This window comes from Narcine bancroftii, chromosome 1 (genome assembly GCF_036971445.1).
Source record: "Narcine bancroftii isolate sNarBan1 chromosome 1, sNarBan1.hap1, whole genome shotgun sequence".
In the NCBI taxonomy this organism is placed as follows: domain Eukaryota; kingdom Metazoa; phylum Chordata; class Chondrichthyes; order Torpediniformes; family Narcinidae; genus Narcine; species Narcine bancroftii.
Window position 1 is genome coordinate 484811334 of NC_091469.1, and position 24796 is coordinate 484836129.

Below are 24796 nucleotides of genomic sequence, written 5' to 3' on the forward strand. Positions count from 1 at the left end.
ATGGCTGGTCTATGCTCTTCCTCCTCTGTTTTTTGTACTCTGTTTACACCAATAAGGGAGAATACTCACTCTGAAATTTGTGGTTGGCCACATTCTCTTCGGCATTATACAAAAACAGCCAGCGTTATACCCTTCATTTCTGCACAAGAATTCAGTGAACTTCACTCCACCCACCAAGCAATATCCGCAGTCTAAAGTACCAGGCACTGGACATGTAAGAGAAGGAATCACAGTTTACTCTTCACAACGTAACAGGATTGAAGAATGATGTCATTTCAATGCTTACAACTTTTAAAGTTGATTTTAAAGTTTATTTTTATTGAGTGTTCTTGAGTTATTCTATTTTCTGCAAACTTACCATATCCTGTGCTTTTTTTGTTGAAAATTTTAATTTCACATATGCATTAAAAAACTTATACATACATTTCTTATTCAAAAAGAATGAAAAAATTAATATATAATTTTTTTTTTTAAAGTTTCCCTCTCCCATCCTCCCCCCTTCCCCCAACAATGCAATAGTAAAGAAAGAAAAAAAAAAATCTGGATAGTATTTATTAAAAACTTACTAAAACTATCAAATAAAATCTAACACATCTTAATTTTCTTGATTTTAAAGTCAGAGGTTCATGTTGGCAATTACAACTTAATTCTTACAATTTGTAAATATGGTTCCCAAATTTTTTCAAAAATTTCAAATTTGTTACGCAAATTATATGTAAATTTTTTTCGTGGTATCCAACTACTTATTTCAGTCTGGCCATCTACCCATTCCCAAATACACATCTGATTTCCAAGTTACTGCCACACATTTTCTAGCTACCATTTAACATTTTAACAAATTATTTTTGATATCTATTTAATTTCAATTTCAATTCTGTGTCAAAAATATTTTCAAGTAAAAAAAATTTGGATCTTGAATAAATTCAACTTTTGTAACTCTTTCCAAAAATAAACCCAGTTCTGTCCAAAAGGGTCTTAATTTGGACACTCCCTCATAGAGTGCAAAAAAAACCCCTATTTCTTGCAACTAAAACATTTATCTGAAAAATTAGAATTTAATCCATTTAATTTCTGTGGAGTAAGATATAGTTGATGTAAAAAATTATATTGTACTATTCTATACTGGACATTAATTGTGTTAGTCATATTATCCTGACAAACTTCTAACCAAGTTTCCTCTTGAATATTTATTTTTAAATCTTTTTCCCATCTTTGTCTTGACTTATGAACTCTTGGTTTATACATTCCTTTTTGCAAAATTGTAATATTTATATCTATGATTAATTGTTCCGAAAAACTTTGTTCAGGTAATATCAAATTTGGACCTACACTTTCACTTAAAATATGCCTTTAACTGATAATATTGTATTGTTTTGTGGTCCACACCTACTTTCCAATTGCTCAAATGTCATTAAAGTTGCACGTTGAAAACCATTTTTTATTATTTAATCCCTTTGCTAAACCAATTATCAAAAAGTTTATTATTTATTGTAAAAGTAATAAGATGATTCCGACAATATCATTTTTGGTCTCTGAAAATTTCTAAATGTAGAGAAGATACATATTTCTATATCTATATTTTAGAGAGATTTTTTAACAAAGGAATATCTCAATTTCCAATAAAAAGCACATCATTCCCTTTATATATATAAAATTCTCTGACTTATCTTCTCCTATTTTATTCATTTCTATATAAATCCATGCTGGCTTCTCTCCCTCTTGAAAAATTTCCATGTTAATTTTTCTAATGCAGCTCTTGTCATTTTCCATTTCAAAATAAATTTCCTTACATACTTATTTAGTTCTTTAAAAAACTTTGATATAGAGGGAGCATTTGAAATAAATAATGTACTTTGGGGAATATATTCATTTTTATACAATTAACCTTTCCTATCAATGTTAAAGATAGTTCCTTCCATTTCCATAAATCTTCTTCCATTTTCTTAAGCAATGGTGTATAATTCAATTTAAATAAATTATTTAAATTGTTATCAATTTTAATACCTAAATATTTAATTGCATCTCTGTTCCACTTAAGCTGACTTTCCTTTTTACACTGGTCATCATCCATCTTTATTATAGGCATTGTTTCACTTTTATCACAATTTATTTTATAGCCAGATGCTATACCATATTCTTTTAATCTTAAAATGCAATTTACTTAATGACTTTATGGTTCAGTCAAATACATAACATCATCTGCAAATAAACTAATCTGATGCTCTTTCCTGTCTACTTTAAAACCTTTAATATCACTATCGTATAATTAGTTCTTCTTCCAAAGCTCTATTGCTAAAATAAATAAAGGTGACATCCTTGTCTACTTGATCTAGTCAATAAAAAAAAATTCTGATATTTCCCCATTTGTTACCACTTTTGCTTAAGGTTTATTATATAGAGTTCTGGCCCAATCTATAAATGTGAGTGCTATTCCAAATTTACTTAAAACTTTGAACAAAAAATCTTACTCATCTATCAAATATTTTTTCAGTATCTAAAGTAACTACTACAGGTACACGATCCTTTATCCGGACATCTAAAATCTGAAAAGCTCCAAATTCTGGCAAGTGGGGAGAGAGACAGCGGGCAGAAGACCAGCAGCGTGAGTCGGGCAAGCGAGGAGGGTGGAAGAGATCGGCAGTGCAAGTCAGGCAGGTGAGGGGGAGAGATCGGCAGCGCGTCGGGTCAGTGAGGGGAGGGGGAGATCGGCAGTGCGAGTCAGGTGGGGGGGTGGGGGTCAGCACGACTGGAAGGGGGTGTGGGTGGATACGGCAGCACAATTGGGTGGGTTTAAATCTGGCTTTCAGAAATCCGGGAAAATCTGAAATTCAGAACACACTGTCCCCCAAGGGTTCTGGATAAAGGATTGTGCACCTGTACCTTGATGCAGGGTTCAAGCCCAAAACGTTGGTGAAGGTACTATTTGACCTGCTGAGTTTCTCCAGCATTTGTATGTTTTTTTTCCACGACACTAGGTACATCTCTTAACTGCTAAATGTTTTATACTCATTAACTTTGTTACATTATCTGCTAATTTACTTTTTTAACAAATCCAGTTTGATCAATACTTACTAATTTAGGTAAAGATTTCGCTATTCTATTTGCTAACATTTTAGATATTATTTTATAATCTGCATTTAACTATGAAATAGGTCTGTACGATGATGGTTTCAAAGTATCATTTCTTTTTTCTGAATCATTCTTATTATTGCTGTCTTAAATTATTGTGGTAAATCGTTTGTCTCTCCCACCTGTTCTAATATTTACATAAACGGAGGAATTAATAAATCTTTAAATGCTTTATAAAATTCAGGAGGAAAGCCATCTTTTCCCAGAAACTTATTATTTTGTAAAGAACCCAATGCTTCTTTAACCTCCTTTTGAGTAAATGGAGTAGCCAATACTCTGATCTTCCATATTTAATATTTGTAATTTGAGATAAAAATTCTTCTATTTTATTATCATCTTTTAACAATTCTGACTGATATAGACTTTATAAAACTCTTTAAAATTTTCATTTATTTCGTGTGATTTATAAGTTTTCCGATTTGACTCTTTCTTAGTTGCTAATAAATTGGCTTATAAACTTGTTCGGTTTTTAATTGCCACGCAAGAACCTCATGTGCTCTCTCTCCTAACTCATAGCATCTTTGCTTAATTCTCATTATATTTCTTACTATTTTATAAATTTGCAAAGTATTATACTTTAATTTTTCATTTAAATTTTTTCTTCTTGTATCAAAATTGCTAGTCCTTTAGCCTTGGAATCAAATGAAGATGCTAAAACATGTTCTACTCAATCTCTTTTCAATTTTTGATGTTCAACTTCAGTTAAATGTGTTTCTTGTAGAAAAGCAATATCCACTTTCATCTTTTTCATATATACCATTATATTTTCCTTTAAACGGATTTTTAATCCTGTTAATATTAATACTTACAAAATTTGCCAGTTCACCCATTAATTATGATAATAATACCGTCTCTCACCCATACCTCATCATTTCTACATTATCATATATAGAACTATTATTAATCATCAATTCCAGGTGTAAAGAACATCAGAAAAAGAAAGGAAACCCTGTAAAGATAGAAAAAAAAGAGAAACCCCTACTAATGTTGTTGCACAGAGAAACAACATTACTCCCCGCCACGATACGGGCAGTGACCTGTGCCACAAATGCACACGTGAATTGGCAGCCATCATACCCTGTGCTCTTGAGATCAGTGGCAAGGTCAGGAGTGCGGTTAGAACCTGCGTCAGAAATATGGGATGGATTTATGTCCAGACCCAGAGAAAGAGCCAGTAATGTGGGTTGATCTCTAGCCAGGGCCAGGGTTCACAGTATTTCCTAGACACCCGGGGTCATGAATGTGACCAGGTTACAGGCAGAATTGGGATCCTTTCAGATTTATCATCTTTCCCCCCCCCCCCATATAATTAACTTTAAACTTATTATTTTTTAGTGTACTTGACCAACCTGTGTAGCTGCAGCAAGCAAGAATTTTGGTCCATCATTACACGTATATGACAATAAACTTTCACCTCATCTCACCTCATCTTAGAGTGTTACGACATGTTAAACCATCTCGTGTATGTTTGCATGATCTTTCACTGAGGACTGGAGAACGCTGTTTCATAGGGTTGTACTCGTACAATCAGGTGATAATAAACTGGACTTGTGCCACGGGCTCAGTGAAACATTTTTAGAACCATCATACATCACATCACAGAAAAACAGGCCCTTTGGCCCTTCCAGTCTATCTCAAACTATTATTCTGCCTCGTCCCACTGACTTGCACCTATTCCATACCCCTCCCATCTACATTTTCCTATGTATTAAAGTTGAGACCACATTCACCACTTCAGCTGGCAGCTGGTTCCACACTCCTACCACTCTCTGAGTGAAGAAATCCCCCTTAATGTTCCCCTAAACTTCTCCCCTCTCACTCTTAACCCATGTCCTCTGGTTTGTATCTTACCTAACCTCCATGGAAAAAGTCACTTGTATCTATCATTTTATTGAACTCCATGCACCTAGCCATTGTAAGTAGCTGGATTTAGGTGTATATCATATCTTGAAGCTCTTCCCAAATTGTCTTATTTAAAACTTTGAAATTTCTTTAAGTCAGTTAGGATATATTTAATACTGGAATGAAGGCCTTATGTTCAGTATCTTTACAGAAACTTAAAAACAGAATAGTGGAAATGCAGGGGACACCAATCATGCTCCCCCCCTCTTTGAAGAATTCCAATTCTCCAGCCCCCAGCAAGGTGGGGGGCTGATGAATGTGCAATATATGTACCTCTACACATCTATTCACCACCAAGAAGGCTTCAGGGACCTGCTTCGTTCTTGAATGCGGAGCCATCCAATCACCATCTACTAAAACTGTCCTCTGCTTGGTGGAACTTGTTCTTACACTTAACAACCTCCTTCCTCCCAATTCATCCATATCCAGGGAGCACCCCTGAACACATGCATGAGCCTCAGTTACATCTGCCTTTTAGATGGGTATTGTTCCAATAATGCTCAGGCTGGGCCCTACAGCTGGACAGGCAGCATAGGGGGAAGAAGAAACATGCTTTCAGTCAATCACATTTTTGCAGAACTAGGAAAGTCTGTTTTAAGTTGCAGAGAAGAGGGAGAGGTGGACAAAACCAAGGGGATAAGTGTGATAGGGTGGAGACTGAGAGACAGTTGGAAATTACGCTGAAGACTCTGGGCGGCATGGTTAGCGCAGTGCTATTACAGCACCAATGACCCGGGCTTGAATCTGGCATTACCCAAATGGTGTTTATAAGTCCTCCCTGTGTCTGCACTCTGGTTTCCTTCCACCCTCCAAAAGGTATGGGGGCTGTAAGTTAATTGGGGTATTTGGCCAGCACAGGCTCGTGGGCCGGAAGAGCCTGTTACTGTTCTGTATGTCTAAACTTACATTTAATTTACTTTGTAAGTTGCAACTGATCTGTCTGGAGAGTATGTAAATAGAAGGAGATTGAAATAGGAGAAATAAAATGCTGGAACCGTACAACACTGACTACTGTAGTTTCTGGAAATCCAAAATAAAAGAGAAAGTTGGAAAATATCACCAATTGAGGGCTCAGGCCTTTTACTTTCCACAAATGCTCCATGACCTGCTGAGTTTCTCCAGCACTTTTGTGGATTTAAGTGCAGGTTCTCCCACAACGCAGGAAAAAAAATCTCAAGGTTCTATGTGATGTAATGAATTTACTCAGACAATATATCTGAACTTTACCACTTTTATGCTCTATGGGCTTTCTTTCTTTTACTTAGGAATTTTCCCCCCAAATTTCTTATTCTTGTAAAAGTCCCCCATATTTGCTAACCACCCACGGAAGAAAAAGTAACTTGCGCACATGTTAATATAGGAGGCGGCTTTCTGGCTTCAATTGGAATCACAAGCGGATATGGTGACTGTGTCTCAGCGATTATAAAGTCCTCATATTCAGCTGGGGAATTAGGAGCAAATTGAACTGTGTACTGGCAGCTCATTCCTGGAGCCACAATCCCACCTTCGCCTGGAAATTTACCTGTTTGATAAACGAGAGGTAAATACAGTCAAATACCACCACATAGGAAGTGAAACACAAAAGTCTGCAGATGCTGTGATTGTTGTAAAAAAACAATCTGGAGAAACTCAGCTGGTCTCACAGCATCCATAAAAGGAAAAGATAATATAACCAACTTTTTGGGCCTGAGCCCTACTTCAAGGTAGGAGTAAAATGCAGGCAGGTGCCTGAATTAAAAGGCTGGGGAGAAGGAAAGAAAAGGAAGTGGGAGGAGTACCGACCAACAGTCAAAAGTTGTTAATTTGATATGGATAGGAGGACAGGAGAGAGGAAAGGTGGGAATTGATTCGGGGGGGGGGAGGGTTGGTTCTGTGAATGCAGAGCTGGGGGAAAGGAGACAGAGAAAAAAGGGAAGAGAGAGGGACAGAGCTGGAGGAAAAGAGCAGTACCTAATAGCCTCAGAAACTCGGCAGGCAGAGGATTGGTCAGTACTTGGAGGGGAGACCACTTAGGAACACCAGGTGCTGTAGGTTTCTGTGAGGGGCGCTGGATAAAGTGGTGACTCTGTATGTTAAAGAACTTCATGTATGTTACATTCCAAATGTAGTATTACGTGACAATAATGGAACCTTTTTACATAGAGATAGTAGGGAAACTGGAGAAGTTGATGCTAATGCCATCTGGATGGAGGGTGCCCAGATGGAATATGAGGTGTTGTTCCTCCAATTTGCTGATGGTCTCAGTCTGGCAGTACTAAACTAGAATGCCAGAAACCTCAACTAAGACACCAGCGATATTGGTTCACTCCCAAAATGGCAGCTGTGGAAGAGTTAATAATCTGACTCATCTTTGGAATGTAGGAGGAAACTAAAAGGAAATGCAGATGAAACACACAGCCTTGGGAGAATAATGGAACATGAGCACTGTTCTTCCAAGTTTAACTTGGGGATATTGACTGCAAAACAAAAGTACCTGGTTGTCATTAAAAACCAACCTAATGTCCTTCAGAGAAGAATTTTGCTTTACTTCTCCAGATTGATCTATATGTGACTCCAGGTCAAGCCATGTGGCTCAATTTTGAAATGCCCTCTGGAAGGACATAGACAGCAACCCAGTAAAATAGAGATGAGCAATAAGTATTTGGCATTCATCAGATCCTGAAAATCGAATTAGAACCAAAACGAAAATGGAGCTTCAGAGGCAGTTATACCATGGAAGTATGTAATAGAATTATGGTTTTCAGCACTGAAGCAGGACTTTCAGCCCAACTTTTTCATGCTGACCAAGATGTTCCATTCATCTTGCATCCCTCTAAATCTTTCCTATCTACATGTCTTACATGTTAACAGTTGTTTCTCCCTCTACCACTTTCTCTGGTGTCTTATTCCATATGCCCACCACTCTCTGTGTAATAAGGGTGCCCCTCAAATCCCTTTTACATCTTTCTCCTCTCACTTTAGATCCATGCCCTCGAGTTTAGATTCCTCTACCCTCAGAAAACAACCACTTACCTCAGGATTTTATAAATCTCTGGCCTACTTGTTTCCCCCCCCCCACCCCACCCTTAGCTTCCTAAGCTCCAGGAAGAAAGGTCAACACGGAATTTAGTGAGGGTTTTATCCAATCTCTTCTTATATTTCAAGGCATCACCTTTTACAATTGAGAGAATAATTCTGCAGCAGGAAAGAAATTGCCCTCAAATCTGGAAGTTTGTGTTTTCAAGCTCACGTATCTTGTGTCTGATGGAAAGGGAGAGAAGAGAGTACAACCAGGGTGGGACGGGTCCTTTAAGATGTGGGAGGTACGGGCCGAGTTGATGGAGGGAATGTTATGGTGCCAGACTCTCCAACTCCTAGTTGTGTAGGGAGTGCCAATTCAATTCATGAAAGGGAGCAGAGATAAGCCAGGAACTTGTAGATTAGCGAGTCTTACTTCAGTGGTGGACAAGGAGTTGGAGAGGATTCTGACAGGTAGGATTTAAGAGCATTTCAGAGAGGCATAATCTGATTAGGGATAGTCAGTATGACTTCATCAGAGGTAGGTCATGTCTCACGAGCCTGACTGAATTCTTTGAGGATGTCCAGTGTAAGGTATATGGATGGCAATAAGGCCAGAGGCTTTTCCCCCAGGGCTGAAATTGCCAACATAGTTTAAAAGGTAACTACAGGGGGATGTAAGAGGCATGATTTTCCACACAGAGAATAGTGGGTGCATGGAAGACACTGCTGGTAATAGTGATGGTGGTAGGGACAAGAGGATCTTTTAAGAGAGGAGTAAACGGAACTGAGAAAAATGGAGGGCAATGCAGTCGGTAAATGCTCATCAGTTATTTTGTTACTGCAACACTGTGGGGCCAAAGCACCTGTACTGTCCTAATAGTGGTCCAAACACATTTTTAACCTTGTGTATGGAAGGTCATAAGAGACCTTCTAAAAAAATTAAAAGTATAAAAAACCAATAAAAAGATACCTTGAGGAAGGGTTCAGGCCTGAAACGTCGGTTATACATCTTTACCTCCTATGTACACTGCAAGACCCACTGAGTTCCTCCAGCATTTCTGTGTTCTCACTACGATCACAGCGCCTGCAGACTTTCATGTATGAGCTAAAAGCAGATGGGTGCTTGAATAAAAAAGTTGGGGGAGAAGGGAAGAAGGAGCACAGGTCAACAGCAGAGACCAAGGTGGACAGGGATAGGAGGCCAGGAGAGAAAAGCTGGGAATTGATCAGGGGAGGGGGGTATCACTGAATGCAGAGCTAGAGGAAAGGAGACAGAGGTATAGGGAACAAGGGGAGGGAAACGAGAGGAAAGTCCCAAAACGTTAGTTATATATCTTTGCCTCCTGTAGATGCTGTGGGACCAGCTGAGTTTCTCCAGTTATTTTGCACATTTACTACAACCACAGGACCTGCAGACTTTCTTGGTACACTAAAAAAGAATGAAAGTTAGCTCACATCTTTGTCCATTGCAGATGTTCTGCTCAACTCAAATGAATGCAGACATTGTTCATGCCCATTTTTGACCAGGTGCATGTGGTTTCAGAAGACCTCACCATGTAAATAATACTTCACACTCCATTATTCCACCCCCTCAGGATTCCAGTGACAGAGGGTGGCCACAGATTTCCTGACCTGCAGCAGTCAATAAGTTTGGAATTTCTGCATTCATAAGTGCTGCCTGGCCAACCCCAAGCTTGCAGACACTTACACAAAATCTAGGTCAATGGATTTTAAAATTATGACAACTCATGTTTACAAAAATATAAAAAATGCTGTTTGCTGGAAATCCGAAACGAAAACAGAATCAAAAAATTCCAGCCTTGGCTTATTTAGGAAAGTTTTAGTTTGTTATTTAACATTTAACTATACACATTCTAGCCGGCTGCTTTTCAAAACGTTTTTGGGGCGTGATGGGGGTGGTGCTGTCTGTGCAGGTCAGTGGCGAGTTGTTTGGTGGCAGGGAGATTAAATGGGACCACCAGTTCTGGGCAAGCAGCGTGGTTGTTAAGGCCAGCCTCCTGTTCCATGTCCCGCTCCCTAAGCAAGTTTCTGGTAGTAACTCACTGGCTGCAGTGTGACAGGGGCCACTGTTCTTCTCCCCTCTGTCAGTCTAGATGCCAAGCAGAGCTGAGTGCTGCGCTCCAGTGCGAGGAAGAGAGGAGAGAGTGACCGTCCAGGCACAATCTCATTGCTTTGTGCCAGCAACCCTCGTCCTCTCTCCTTAATGAAGATGAGCTGTCAGTGCCGAGCCCTTTATTTACTTTCTATTCTCAAATCTCAGGCACCCTTGTAAACACCAAATGTGTGTGTATAGATGTACATGGGTTACTGAGGAGATGGGGGAAATTACATCAAATAGACACTGAACACAAAGACTTATTGGCAGTAGCAACAGCATGAAATACTCAATGCAATATCACAGAGACACGTCAGAGCCAATCATCCCACAAAAGGGAAGCAGTGATTCACTCGCCTGGCAGTGAGGCAAGGGCTGTGATCGACATGCACATCCTCGCCATGCTTGATAGCCTGGCACCTGCAAACTGACCTTTTGTGATTCATACTCAAGCACTCCCAAGTCCTCTGTATGGCAGATAAACTAAATTGTCTGTTTACCCAGTCCAACGGAAAAGAATGTGGTGCTCGGTGGGATGATCCGGAGGTGACGGCTGCTGGATGTCATATTCCGCAGTTCAACATTTGTCTGGAGAAAGGTAGCAGACATAATAAAATAAGATCTCAGGCATCATATTCAGCACAGTCATTTGGGCTGAGGGCTCATTTCTGTGCTTAGAAGTCATAGAAAAATAGGTGCAGGAGTAGGCCATTAGGTCCTTCAAGCCTACACCGCCACTCAATATGATCATGGCTGATCTGTTCCCGGTTCCTGCCTTCTCCCCATACCCCTTGATCCCCTGAGCCACAAGGGCCAAATCTAACCTACTCTTAAATATTGACGAGGAACTGGCCTCAATTACTTCCTGTGGAAAAGAATTCCACAGATCCACCACCCTCCGAGAGGAGAAATGTTTCCTCATCTCAGTCCTAAAAAACTTCCCCCATATCCTTAAACTGTGACCCCTGATTCTAGTTTATCCCAGCATTGGAAACCACTTTTCTACATCTAGACTGTCTAAACCCTTAAGAATTTTATATGTTTCTATAAGATCTCCCCTCAATCATCTAAATTCCAGCGAATACAAGCCTTTGAGATGCAGCAGTGACATGAATTTTCATGTGTCTGATCATACTAATGTAGTGAACTGGTATAAGTTCACGTGATCAGACAAATCTTGGCATTGTGTTCATAGCCCCAATGATTTTCAAGAGATAGGAGAGATTTGGCCAGAAAAGATTACAAGTCACATGACTGAAGGTTGAAGGAGATCGAATATTTTATCAAAATTCTTTGACTGTTTTGTCATTTCTGAGCTGGTCTGAGTCATAGTATTTAATGCAAAACTGACACCCTTCAAAGTTGCAAGGACTTAATTCACTGGAGCAAAAGTACCTTTCAGATTTTACCTATAGTTATTCTCACTCAGACAGTGGAGACGAGTCAACTTGACAAACCAAGGGGCCTGAATTTGCATCCCATTTTCTTTCAATGTGTTCCTGCACCTTATCTGATCATCAATTCATTAGAGCGGTGAAACTAGAGAAGTCTGATTGGCTTTGAAGTCAGGGAAAATAGTATACAGAAGACCTAGGAAGTTTGGCACATTCCCTCTTGTATTTCATCAGAAGCGGACTTACTGGATACATCACAGTTTCTCTGCTCAGGCAGAAGCCACAGAAGGTATCTCAGAACATCACACAAACTTCCCTCCGTGCCATGGACTCCTTCTACATCTCTTGCTGACTAGATACTCCAGATTATACTCCAGGAACACTCTTCTTCTTCCATCATGGAGGAGGCTCAAGAATGTGAAAGTGAGCACCCTATCCCTAACCTCTGGTAGCCATCCCTGTGATCACAGGAAATGCTACACTTGGCACCCACATCTCCTCCTTCACACCATTCAGGGCTCCAAACAGTCCTTCCAAGTGAAGCAACAGTTCACTTGTGAATCTGCAGGGTTAATCTATTGCATCCAGTACTTCTGTTGTCTGAGTGATTGGCTCTTTGAGCACCTTTGCTCTGCTGGTAATAGCAGGATCTCCCAGTGGCCATACATTTCAATTCCCCACCCCATTCCCATGCCAACATGTCTGTCCACAGTCTCATGCACTGCCAAACTGAGACCACTTGCAAATGGAGGAGCAACATCTCATATTCTGTCTGGAGACCCTTCAACTGGATGGCATTTACATTGACACCTGGTTTCCATGAGATGCCCCACCCACCCTCTTTCATTTCCTATTCCTATGTCTCCTTTCTTCTAGCTCTCCACTCCATCTCTTTTCTCTTTCCCTATCCCTCTGTCTTCATTCACAGAGCTAACCCCTCCTCCGATCAACTCTCAGCTTTTTTCTCCTGACTTCCTATCCATGCCTGTCAATGGCCTTGTAGCTTTTGGCCTGCACTCCTCCCCCACCCCTTCTTTCCTCCTCCTCCTCCTCCTCCCCAGCCTTTTTATTCAGACGTTTGCCTGCTTTATACCCATACCTTGATGAAGGGCTTAGGGCTCCAATGTGCGCTGTGGGACCTGCTGAGTTTCTCCAGCACTTTTGCAAATTGACAACAAACTGTGTCTGCAGACTTTCTAGTTTCACTCTAACAGACTCAAAGACAGTTTCTTCCCTGCAGCCATCAGGCTCCTGAACGGGCCCCACGAAATTACTCTCAAGCTGCCTTTGCTTGGTGCTAATTAATTCTCTTCATTGTAACCCTATATTTTGTAAATTGTGCTCTTACTCAGCCATATAAAAGTGAGAGAGTTAACCTGTTGGCGGTGCTCTACATAATGGGGCTTTAGGAAAGGATATGTTCCCATGTAGTTGTTACTTACACACATACACACTTCCATTAAAAACGATGTGCAAAAAACCTACTTCCTGTTGATAGACTTCACTCCCATTGCCCTGACGTTTTTCATTCTACTTTTTGTGTGAATGTTTATGAATGTTAGTAGCTGCATCAATAGTTCTCATTTAGCTTATCATAAATATTAAGAAAGAAAAATGGTCTCTGATGGCATATTGAAAGAAAAAATGTTATTCTTCAGAAATATAACTAAGGTAAAGGAGAACCCAAACCAACCTCAGCATGAATAGCTGGGAACAGGAAGCCAGTTCTACTTTAATGAAAGCTGTGGCCCTTATAAAACATTAGAGCACAGAAAACAGGCCCTTGAGCCTTTCTTCTCTGTTCTGCCTAGTGTATTGACTTGCACCCAGTCCGTAGCCCTCCATACCCCTCCCATCCATGTACCTGTCTAAATTCTTCTTAAATGTGAAAATTGAGACTGCATTCATCTGGCAGCTTGTTCCAGACTCCCACCACTCTATGTAAAGAAGTTCCCCCGAAACCTTTCCCCTTTTAATCCATGTCCTCTAGTTCATTCACCCTCTGGTTTGTATCTGAATTGACCTCAGTGGAAAAAGCCAGCTTGCATTTATGCTAATTACATCCCTCATAATTTTGAATACCTCTGTCAAATCTCTCCTAATTTTTCTATGCTCCAGTGAATTAAGTCCTAACCTTTTTTACAAATTAGGTATGTTGTTCAGTCCAAACTCTCTGATTTTTCTTGAATTTCTGGTGAATATTCTTGATGTATTTTTTGATTTGAAATTTTCCCATGGTGGATTAATATCAAATATTTATTATAATTTAATGGATTTAAAAATGGTCTCAATGACCAGGATTGGAAGCGTGTTTTGAGTGGAGCGCTCTCGGACCAGGATTGGGAGTGTGTTTTGAGTGGAGCGCTCTCGGACCAGGATTGGGAGCGTGTTTTGAGTGGAGTGCTCTCGGACCAGGATTGGGAGCATGTTTTGAGTGGAGTGCTCTCGGACCAGGATTGGGAGCGTGTTTTGAGTGGGGCGCTCTCGGACCAGGATTGGGAGCGTGTTTTGAGTGGAGCGCTCTCGGACCAGGATTGGGACCGTGTTTTGAGTGGGGTGCTCTCGGACCAGGATTGGGAGCGTGTTTTGAGTGGGGCGCTCTCGGACCAGGATTGGGAGCGTGTTTTGAGTGGAGCGCTCTCAGACAAGGATTGGGACACAACTCCTAATTTGATCAATGAGTTTTCATTTTATGCACAACACTGTTGCAATTTAAGGTGGTGCACAGAATACATAAGTCTAAAGTTAAATGATCTCATTTTTATCCTAATATTGATCCATCATGTGGTAAGTGTAAAATTTTTGAATCTTCGTTGATTCACATCTTTTGGGAGGGTCTGAATTTAGAACATTTTTTGAAAGATATTTTCCAAACTTTATCAACAATTCTTAGGACTAAATTAGATTCATGCCCTTTGATTGCTTTATTTGTTTTTTTTTCTCTAGAAGAGGAAAAATCTCCGTCCCCAACCCAGAAGAGAATCCTAGCTTTTGTTTTGTTGATAGCTAGACGAGCAATTTCGATGAAGTGGAAAGATAATGTTTCACCCACCCATTTTCAATGATTACATGATGTCATATTTGTTTGGAAAAATTAGATCTAATATTAAAGATGCAAAGTCTGAATTTGATAAGATGTGGGGCCCATTCATGGATTATTATCGTAATCTGAGGATTGAAGTGGTGTGGATGCTCTGGGGATTCTCTGTCTGGTGTCTGGGGGTTGTTATTCAATTCATATTTACAATATATATATATATTTAGATAGATAACCTTATTTAGAGGGAGGGATAGATTAGTAGGGACTAATTTTTTTTCCTTTTTAGTATTAAGACAAATAAGTATTCTTTGGCTTGGCTTCGCAGACGAAGATTTATGGAGGGGGTAAATGTCCACGTCAGCTACAGGCTCGTTTGTGGCTGACAAGTCCAATGCGGGACAGGCAGACACGGTTGCAGGGGAAAATTGGTTGGTTGGGTGTTGGGTTTTTCCTAACTACAGATTACAGGTCATACCACAGAACAACATGATCACATCAGAGAAGGATAAAATATCTTGCATAAGGGAATTTTACATGTATTATTTGTATAGTTTTTGTATTCAATATTATTTTGGACATAGTACAATTGGATGAAAGGGAGAGGCCAGAGAGTGGTAGTGGAAAATTGTCTGTCAGGTTGGAGGCCGGTGACTAGTGGTGTGCCTCAGGGATCTGTATTGGGCCCATTGTTTTTCGTTATATACATTAATGATCTAGATCAGAGGTGTCAAACTCAAATTCACAGAGGGCCAAAATTAAAAACTTGTACTAAGTCGAGGGCCAAACTAAATATTTATTGAAAATTTTCAACAACATCTGCATGTTTTCTCTTCTTTCAACATATGTAATGTTAAACTTTTTCTTATTAAAATAAATGTTTAATAATAGTTTTGGATAAACTCTTTCCAGAAGCATTAACAAATGAGAAATAAAATATTCAATAAATAATCTTTCTCTATAGAGGATTTGTCAAATGTTGCTAGTGTGCTGTCGAATAGTAAAATCTGAGGGCTATTGAGAATGTGGGAGAATAACATGATTCCTGAAACAATCAAATGGGTGACTGATTGTGGGCATGAACTCTAGCAGGGTTATTTGCCATGCCCTTTTTCCATTGGTACAGATATCCTTTGATTTACACACTTTTCAAGTTTTATTCCTAATGAGCTTGTATCCAGATGCAGGACCATTTTTAACCAGGAATATATTTATCACTGTGACATGAAACTATTGGAAGATCGTTTTATCCTGAGATTAAAGTTCATAATCCTTACTCAGGCCTGTGTGCGGGAGGGCGGGGTTTGCGGGTGATCGGGTTGGACAACGACAGTGCGGGGGCATCGGCTCTCGCTGCAGGGCGGCATCTTGGCGGATCAGCGGCCCCGTCACCGTGAGTCGCGGGTCGGCCTGCGGCAGGGAGGGGGAGTGGGCAACGGTCCTGGCGAGGTCAGGCCCCCCCTGAGTTTCTGCCGGACCCCCCTTGACCTGCTGAGTTTCTCTCGGACCCCCCTTTGACCTGCTGAGTTTCTCCCGGATCCCCCTTTGACCTGCTGAGTTTCTCCCGGACCCCCTTTGACCTGCTGAGTTTCTCCCTTCTGATGTTTTTACGAGAACCAAAGACTTTCGCTCATACATTGATGAGGGGGCTCATACATTGATGATGCTACTTAAAAGACAGGATTTTAGAGAATTTATTGAAAAACAATTAAAAATGTATTTTGAAGTAAATACGGAATCAGTGGAAGATAAGTTTATACTATGGGACGCAATGAAAGCATTCATTAGAGGGCAAATAATAAGTTATGTAACCAAGATGAAGAAGGACTATAATCAGGAAACAGAGCAGTTGGAAAGGGAAATAGTAAACATAGAAAAAAAATTAGCAATAAAGGAAGATACAACCAAAAGAAGAGAATTGGCGGATAAAAAAATAAAATATGAAACATTACAAACATATAAGGTGGAGAAGAATATAATGAAGACAAAACAGAAATATTATGAACTAGGTGAAAAAACACACAAAATCTTAGCATGGCAGCTTAAGACAGAGCAAACTAAGAAAATGGTATTGGCAACAAGGAAAAAAGACAAACAAATTACATATAATCCAAAAGAAATTAAGGAAAACTTCAGAGAATTCTATGAACAACTATACCGAACTGAAAACGAAGGGAAAGAAGGGAAAATAGATGAATTTTTGACTAAAATTGAACTACCAAAACTACAAATAGAGGAACAAAATAAATTAACAGAACCATTTGGAACAGTAGAAATAGAAGAGATAATAAAAAAATTACCAAATAATAAGACACCAGGAGAGGATGGACTCCCAATAGAATTCTACAAAACATTTAAAGACCTATTAATACCGCCCCTCCTGGATGTAATCAACCAGACTGATGAGACACAAAACTTACCAGATTCATGTAAAACAGCAATAATTACAGTGATACTAAAACAAGGGAAAGATCCACTCTCACCAGCGTCATATAGACCAATATCTTTGCTAAACACAGATTATAAGATAATAGCTAAACTATTAGCAAACAGATTAGCAGAACAGGTACCGAAAATGGTAAATTTAGACCAAACTGGATTTATCAAAAAAAGACGCACAACAGACAATATTTGTAAATTTATTAACTTAATTCATGCAGTAGAAGGAAATAAAGCACCTGCAGTAGCAGTTGCTTTAGATGCAGAGAAGGCCTTCGACAGAGTAGAATGGAATTATTTGTTCAAAGTATTGCAAAAATTCAATTTACCGGAGAAGTATATTAATTGGATTAAAGCATTATATAAGGGACCGTTAGCGAAAGTGACAGTAAATGGACATGTATCAAAGCAATTTAACTTAAGCAGGTCAACGCGGCAGGGATGCCCACTATCACCATTATTGTTTGCGCTAGCTATAGAACCACTAGCAGAATCGATAAGAATAGATAATAATATAAAGGGAATAAAAATAAAAGACAGGGAATATAAAATCAGTCTATTTGCGGATGATGTGATAGTGTACTTAACAGAACCAGAACTATCAATAAAAGAACTATATAAGAAATTGAAGGAATATGGAGAAGTGTCGGGATACAAGATAAACGTAAATAAAAGTGAAGCAATGCCTATGAATAACGCGGATTTCTCAAAATTTAAGAAGAGTCAATTTTATTATTTAAGAAAAAGCTGGACAGGTATATGGATGAGAAGAAGGTGGAGGGTTATGGTCATTGTGCAGGTAGGTGGGACTAGAGAGGAGTGTTTGGTTCGGTGCTGACTAGAAGGGCCTAATGGCCTGTTTCCATGCTGTAATTGTTATGTTATGTTATGATTTAAATGTTTAATATAGTTATGGAATTTGATGTCCTGAATGAAATAAGTTATGTAATAATTATGGTTATATTTCTCATTTACAATTTATATGATAAGTATATGATATGATTTGATTTATGTTATCTTTAGTTTACCTCATGTAAAGGGTTTTAGTTAAACTCAAAAATATTCTAAAAAGAAAAGAATCAAGTCCTAACCTACTTAACCTTTCCCTGAAATCCAGTTCTTGGTAACGTACTAGTAAATTTCTGCACTCTTTCAATCCTATTGATATCTTTTCTCTAGTTAGGTGTCCAAAACTGCACACAAGACTCCAAATCAAAATCAGGATTTATTTTGATGAAGTTCATTGTTTTGCAGCAGCGTCACTGAGCACACATTTCAAAATAAATTAAAATAGTGCAAGACAAAAAAAAGACGATGTGAGGTAGCGTCTATGGTTCATTATTCATTCAGAAATCTGATGGCTGAGGGGAAGAAGCTACCCTTGTGCCTGATTTGGCCTCAACAATGTTTCATGCAACTTTGATTATGACATATCATAGCATTATTTAGATAATGACAGGTTAACTCAACTGGAAATATCATTCTTGGGATAAACTGGCTCTCTGGGTCTCAGGCCGATTCTCTCTCCTGCCTTCATGCCCAGTTCCATTGGATCCTCCAGAGGACATAGCATCTACCTTTGTATATGTATACAGAACATTCAAAACACGATGCATCTCAAATTTGGAAAAAAATACATTTAAGTAGACTCGCACATCTCTGAATTTACAAACAACACTTGATCTTACCTCATACACCTGACCCACTTTATAGTCCGTGAAGAAAATAATTGGTGGATTTGCCAGAAAAACAGGAATAGGTTCACTGGGATCACTGTATAAGAAATAGGAACAATAGGGTACATCAATCATTCTGAACTTCTCCAGATTCTGGTCTATATTTTACTAATTTTCTCCAGCAATGCAGCAGATTTCAAGATTCCTTCGCTGTCATGTAATAGAACAGAATATGAAATGATTGTTTAATTTCCTTCCACTGGCCAGAAGGCAGACAGAGAGTCTCTTCAGTCACTGAGTGTCTGTGGATTCTCCTCCAGTGCTCCCGTAGCCTCTGCATTTGTACAGGCTCCTGTTCAAATCATTAGTGACCTGGTTCCAGATCCAAATCTCCCACACAATCAGAAAGGCTTCAGCACCATAGGCCCCTTGGGAGCCCTTCTTACCCTCAGCACCCACTTGAATCCCGGCTCTGATACCTGGTCTCCAGCAGCCTAGCCTGTGCAAGTCTTCTTCCCACGAGCAGTGAGAACGCTGAACGACGAAATGAACTGCTCACACTAACCATCCGACATTCTCGTATTCATGAAACTATATAAATTCATTCATTTGTATTTATGAATACTTGTCCTGCATATGTATTGTTTGACTGTATGCGTGTTATGTCTGGTTGTGAACCTGCATGGTTTTGTGCCGAGGACTGGAGCACGCTGTTTCATCAGGTTGTACTTATACAATCGGGTGATAATAAACTTGACTGGACCTCAAGTCGCCTGCAGCCTGTGTGGGCCCTCAGTCACTGAACCCCTCACTGGTTTGCTGCCGTGGTCACCTTCCCTATAGGGTCACCTCCCATGCTTCTGCTTCTCAATGGGAGAACTTTTAACATCTGATCTTTTCCAGTTTCCTCTACTGTTCTGCCTCATCCATTCTCAGAATCTCATAGGGGTGGAGGATTCCATCTTTTCTTTAATTTAAATGTAGACATGCAGCACGGTAAAAAGTTTTCCGGCCCATGAGCCAACGCCGCCCAATTAAACCTAATTAACCTACAACCCCTGTATGTTTTGCTCCTCAGGCTTTTTCTGCTGCTCTTTACTGTTTAAGTGATGCTCTGCACCTTTGAACTTTTTGGGGAAGGATTTGTTCCCATGTAGTTAGCTTTACTCCATTTTTCATGATATTTGCTCCTGTTTTATTTGAATGTTTTCAGATGTAAACTATTATATCAATAATTTAACTTAGTTTTGCAGGGGCAGATGTCACCATGGAGTAAAAACAGCGAACATTTTCAGGCTGATCATCTGTCATCGTAGTCACAGAATTGTACAAAACAGATACAGGCCCTTCAACCCATTGTGCCACACTGACCTTTTTGCCCATCTACACTAACCCCATGAACATATCCTTTTAATGCCTTGCCTGTCTAAAAGTCTGTCCAAATGGTTCTTGAACATTGTGATCGTGTCTGACTCCACAACCACCTCTGGCAGGAAGTTCCAGATATCAACCACTCATTGTGTTAAGAAACATTCCCCTTGGCATGGACTAGTTGGGACTGTCGGCCTACTTCCATGCCATAGGGCTCTAGGACTCAAACTCCTTCCCCTCATGTTAAACAATTTCCTTCTTATTTGAGAAAAAGATTCAAACATCTACCATATCCATGTCTTCTACAACATACATTTGTCAGGTAACCCCCTCAGCCTCCTTCATTTCAGGGAAAGCATATATTCCAATATTTCTCAGTTCTGATAAAAGTTTCTGAAATATGGATGAAAATGATAAACTCATAACATTCTGTGAAAAGTAATGGAATGCAAAATATGTAGATAAAAGCTTGAGAGTAGACAGTACTGGCTAGTGGGCCCCTTCTTATCAGGAGCCCCAAGGATGCAAGGATCTGGTTCAGGCTGGTACAGTGACCTAAGGTAGTCTATAGCTAGTACTGCGCTTGCTTAATAGAGAGATGAATATTAACTTAGACACCCCTAAGGAGGGAATGAACTAATTAACATAACATGCGATGTATGAAGAAGGAGGAACTGAGTGATACTTGGATTGATGGAAGGGAGAAGGAGAATGTTGTAATGTACTAAGATTCTGATTGGAAGAAGGTAAATGAAGGTGGGGTGATATTGAGTCCAGGACTGTACAAAAGAGTGATGATTCTGAACCTCCGGTGTGTTCTCCAGACCAGAGGCACCCGACTCTGCAGACTCTAAATAAAGCTGAACCTGTTCTCCAAGACTTTGTCTCCAGAGTAGTGATTGTGAACACTTTATATTTCACAAGCTTGGGGGCTTGTCCGGGATCCTCAACACCCACCGCTTGGTGACTGGCTATCGAAGAACAAGAAGGTGCACCCCACTGATTTCAGTGGTCTCCGATTTCCTTGCTTCCCGTCAGCGGTTTGAGCGAGTGATATCCGGACAGGACACTCTGGAGAACAGGACCTAGGAAAGCTCTGGTAGAGGGAGTGGAACAGAATGAAGGGACTCCGGTAGAAGAAGTGGTTCGGTCAGGGCAACTCTCGTGCACGAGACCCAGGTAAGAAAAATTGACTATTAAGTACTACTCGGGCGACCGGGATTCTGTCAGGAGTGAGTGATCTGATATGGGTAATAAGAATATCCGAGAGAATAAGGGACTCCAGAGAGGAGGTCCCGGGATTGGCATCCAGCCCGATAGTCCATTGGGGCGGATGTTAGGAAACTGGGGTCAGGGAAGGACCCAGGGAAAGACTAAGGAAACTATGGTAAAGTTTTGTTATTACAAATGGCCTCAGACTCCAATTCTGGGGTTTTTGGTATGGTAGCCCCAACTGGGGTCAGATGAAGATTGGATATGTCAGAAATTAAATTTATTCGTAAATGAAAGAAGCCCTCCAGACCCAGAGTAGTCAAATTATGCAGCGTGTTGGATCCGAGTGACAGAATTGTTTAAGGTCACTGTGAGAAATGAGGAGGAAGATGTACCTCCCTGGGATCCTTTGAAGCACCTGCCCCCGCCTTATAATAGTCAGAGGGGAGGGGAGGATCACCAGGATACTGGTGATATCCCTCCCGGGGATCACTGATTGGTGAGGGAACCTGTTGGAAGGGTAGAGGCCAGTGCCCCTGAGCCTGAGGAGGCAAGACAGAGGGGCACAGACAGGCCAGAAAAACCCGAGAAAAAGAGAAGGGGCAAGGTGAAAATACTATAGGATGATATAAAATCCTTTCCGTTGGAGAGAAAGGAACAGAAAGATCAAGCTGATTGGCAAATGTTCCCTTTGAGGGAGGTTCTGATAGGAGAAGGGGTGTTGGGATTCATCAACGTTCCTCTTACCAATACAGAAGTGAGAAACTTTAAAAAGGAGATGAAAAGTCTCTTAGAAGACCCCCCTAGGCTTGGCTGAACGGTTTGATCAATTCTTGGGACCTAACATTTATACCTGGGGTAAAATGCAATCAATATTAGGAATTTTATTCACTGCAGAAGAAAGACAAATGGTCCGGCAGGCAGGAATGAGAATTTGGGAGAGAGAGCACCCCCCCGGAAACAACCAGCGAGCTGCCGCAGAGGCTAAATTTCCAATTGTTCAGCCAGACTGGGATAAGCAGCAGGAGGAGGGAAGGAGGAATTTAAAAGATCTAATAACAAAAGGAATTAGAGAAGGCTGGCCTCTGGGCGGAGGGGGGGGGGGGGTGGGGTGGTACTTGGGATGATGAATTAATTAAAGAGCTCATTGGAAAGTGGCACCTGTTAGCACAAGAAAGAAAAGAGATAGGCTTGCAGGTTGCCAAACTAACACTGTAAAACTACAGAAGGGGGAGGACAGTAAACCTATGGATGTCCTCCAGAAAGAATGTGCACATAGAAAGGAGCAGGACAGGAAAAATCAGGAAAGGAAAAAAAAGCAAAGGGTAGGCAGGAGAAGCCTCCTGCACAGGAGGATAAACAAAGACTACATAGTCAAATGGAAGTCCTAAGGCTGATGGAGAAGGGAGTTCTCATCAGGGACCCCCTAAGGACCACCATGGGTCACGTCTCCAGAATGGAGGACCATCGCCTTCCCAAGATCGTATTATATGGCGAGCTCTCCACTGGCCACCGTGACAGAGGTGCACCAAAGAAAAGGTACAAGGACTGCCTAAAGAAATCTCTTGGTGCCTGCCCCATTGACCACCGCCAGTGGGCTGATAACGCCTCAAACCGTGCATCTTGGCGCCTCACAGTTTGGCGGGCAGCAGCCTCCTTTGAAGAAGACCGCAGAGCCCACCTCACTGACAAAAGGCAAAGGAGGAAAAACCCAACACCCAACCCCAACCCACCAATTTTCCCTTGCAACCGCTGCAATCGTGTCTGCCTGTCCCGCATCGGACTGGTCAGCCACAAACGAGCCTGCAGCTGACGTGGACTTTTTACCCCCTCCATAAATCTTCGTCCGCGAAGCCAAGCCAAAGAAAGATCTAGACCCCTAGCCAGCAATACCCAAAGTATTTTCAGATCCTGTTAATGCTCGAACCCAGAGCCATGATAAATCACTATAACAAAGAAGTGAAGACTTAAAGAAGGACTGTGTTAAATTCTAGAAGCTTTTGTTAAAACACGTTTGTCTGCATTTGCACAGTTTAAAAATTCAGCTGTTCTCAGTGAGGACAGAGAGAACTCTGCAGAAAAACATCAGATACCGTCTACCAGCCAGGCAAATTGGCAGGAAGCCCAGAAGAAGAGATAACGCAGCCAGTTTGTACAGAATACTACAGAGCAGAGAACGAAGACAGTCAAGAATACTCTTAAAGGGGCCACGCAAGATACCAATTTGTTTGCAGTTTAAAATTGAGCACATACCCATGATAAAGATGTGATTTCTTAACTTAATGAAGCAGCAGATAAAGTAGCTAAAGTATCTAAAGGGTTATCAGGATTGGGATCCCAAAGATTTAGTTCACCACGAGTCCTCCTCAACGAGCCTTATACCTTCCATCCAGGAGATTAGACTCCACCAGAGGGACGCCTCCGATAGAGAAATTGAGCGATGGAAATGTTCCGGTTGTTATTATGTTGATGTACTTGAGTTTTAGGTAACCCCAGCAGGCAGGGTGTTACTACTGTGGGAAAGTGGGACATTTCAAAGAGGAATGTCCCGAATTAAAGAGGAAAAGGGAAGCTATCCTTCTGATGACTTTTGGGGAGGATTAGTGGGATCAGGGGTTTCTTCCAAGTGGGACCCAACAAAAAGGATGCTGTTTTTCTGGTGAACACAGAGGCCACTAGATCATCATTAAACGTTATACTGGAGGGAGCTAGATTCACGAGTCCACAATTAAAGGAGTACCTCTAAGGACATGGTCTTGGAGAAATTGAAGGGATTGAAGGCCGATAAATCCCAAGGGCCTGATACTCTACATCCTAGGGTACTTAAAGAAGTGGACATTCAGATAGCAGATGCTTTAAGAATTAATTTCCAGAACTCGATAGACTCAGGATCAGTACCCATGGATTGGAGGGTAGCTAATGTTACCCCACTATTTAAAAAGGGGGGTAGAGAAAAAGCGGGGAATTATAGGCCGGTGAGCCTTACATCAGTAGTGGGCAAAATGATGGAATCCATTATTAAGGATGTAATAGCGGAGCATATGACTAGCAGAGAAGGGATCGGACAGAGTCAACATGGATTTACAAAAGATAAATCATACTTGACAAATCTATTGGAATTCTTTGAGATGGTGACAGGTAAAATAGATGGGGGAGAGCCAGTGGATGTGGTGTACCTGGATTTCCAAAAGGCCTTCGATAAGGTCCCACATAAACGACTGGCATGCAAAATCAGGGCTGGGGCGGCCGGCGCGGGACTACAGGGCTGGGGCGGCCGGCGCGGGACTACAGGGCTGGGGCGGCCGGCGCGGGACTACAGGGCTGGGGCGGCCGGCGCGGGACTACAGGGCTGGGGCGGCCGGCGCGGGAGGTTGCCCATCCCTGTACAGTTTTGTTGGGGAAAGTATTTTCCAATCCTTGTCTTGCAAATCATCCATTTGCAAAATTCTGATACACTGCAGATAGTGAAGAAGCATCGTTTCAAAGGGAGCAATTTTGGAAAAGATTTTTTTCTAATCAA

The 24796-nt window shown here is 40.8% G+C and overlaps 1 protein-coding gene and 1 long non-coding RNA gene across 4 annotated transcripts in view; one reads left to right on the forward strand and one right to left on the reverse strand.

Annotated features, from left to right (window-relative positions):
- Positions 1-24796, reverse strand: part of dlec1 (DLEC1 cilia and flagella associated protein) — a 191340-nt gene that overhangs the window by 118602 nt on the left and 47942 nt on the right. For all 3 annotated transcript variants that reach the window (XM_069914929.1, XM_069914926.1, XM_069914927.1), the window contains exons 9-12: positions 18706-18790; positions 10648-10735; positions 6380-6553; positions 70-206 (exon numbers count right to left, since the gene is read on the reverse strand). In XM_069914929.1, the coding sequence (XP_069771030.1) occupies positions 70-206; positions 6380-6553; positions 10648-10735; positions 18706-18790 (484 nt within the window). The remainder of the gene's footprint in view (positions 1-69; positions 207-6379; positions 6554-10647; positions 10736-18705; positions 18791-24796) is intronic.
- Positions 20828-24796, forward strand: part of LOC138751936 (uncharacterized) — a 114132-nt gene continuing 110163 nt past the window's right edge. Inside the window, exon 1 of the long non-coding RNA XR_011350271.1 lies at positions 20828-21243. This is a non-coding gene — a long non-coding RNA (uncharacterized lncRNA). The remainder of the gene's footprint in view (positions 21244-24796) is intronic.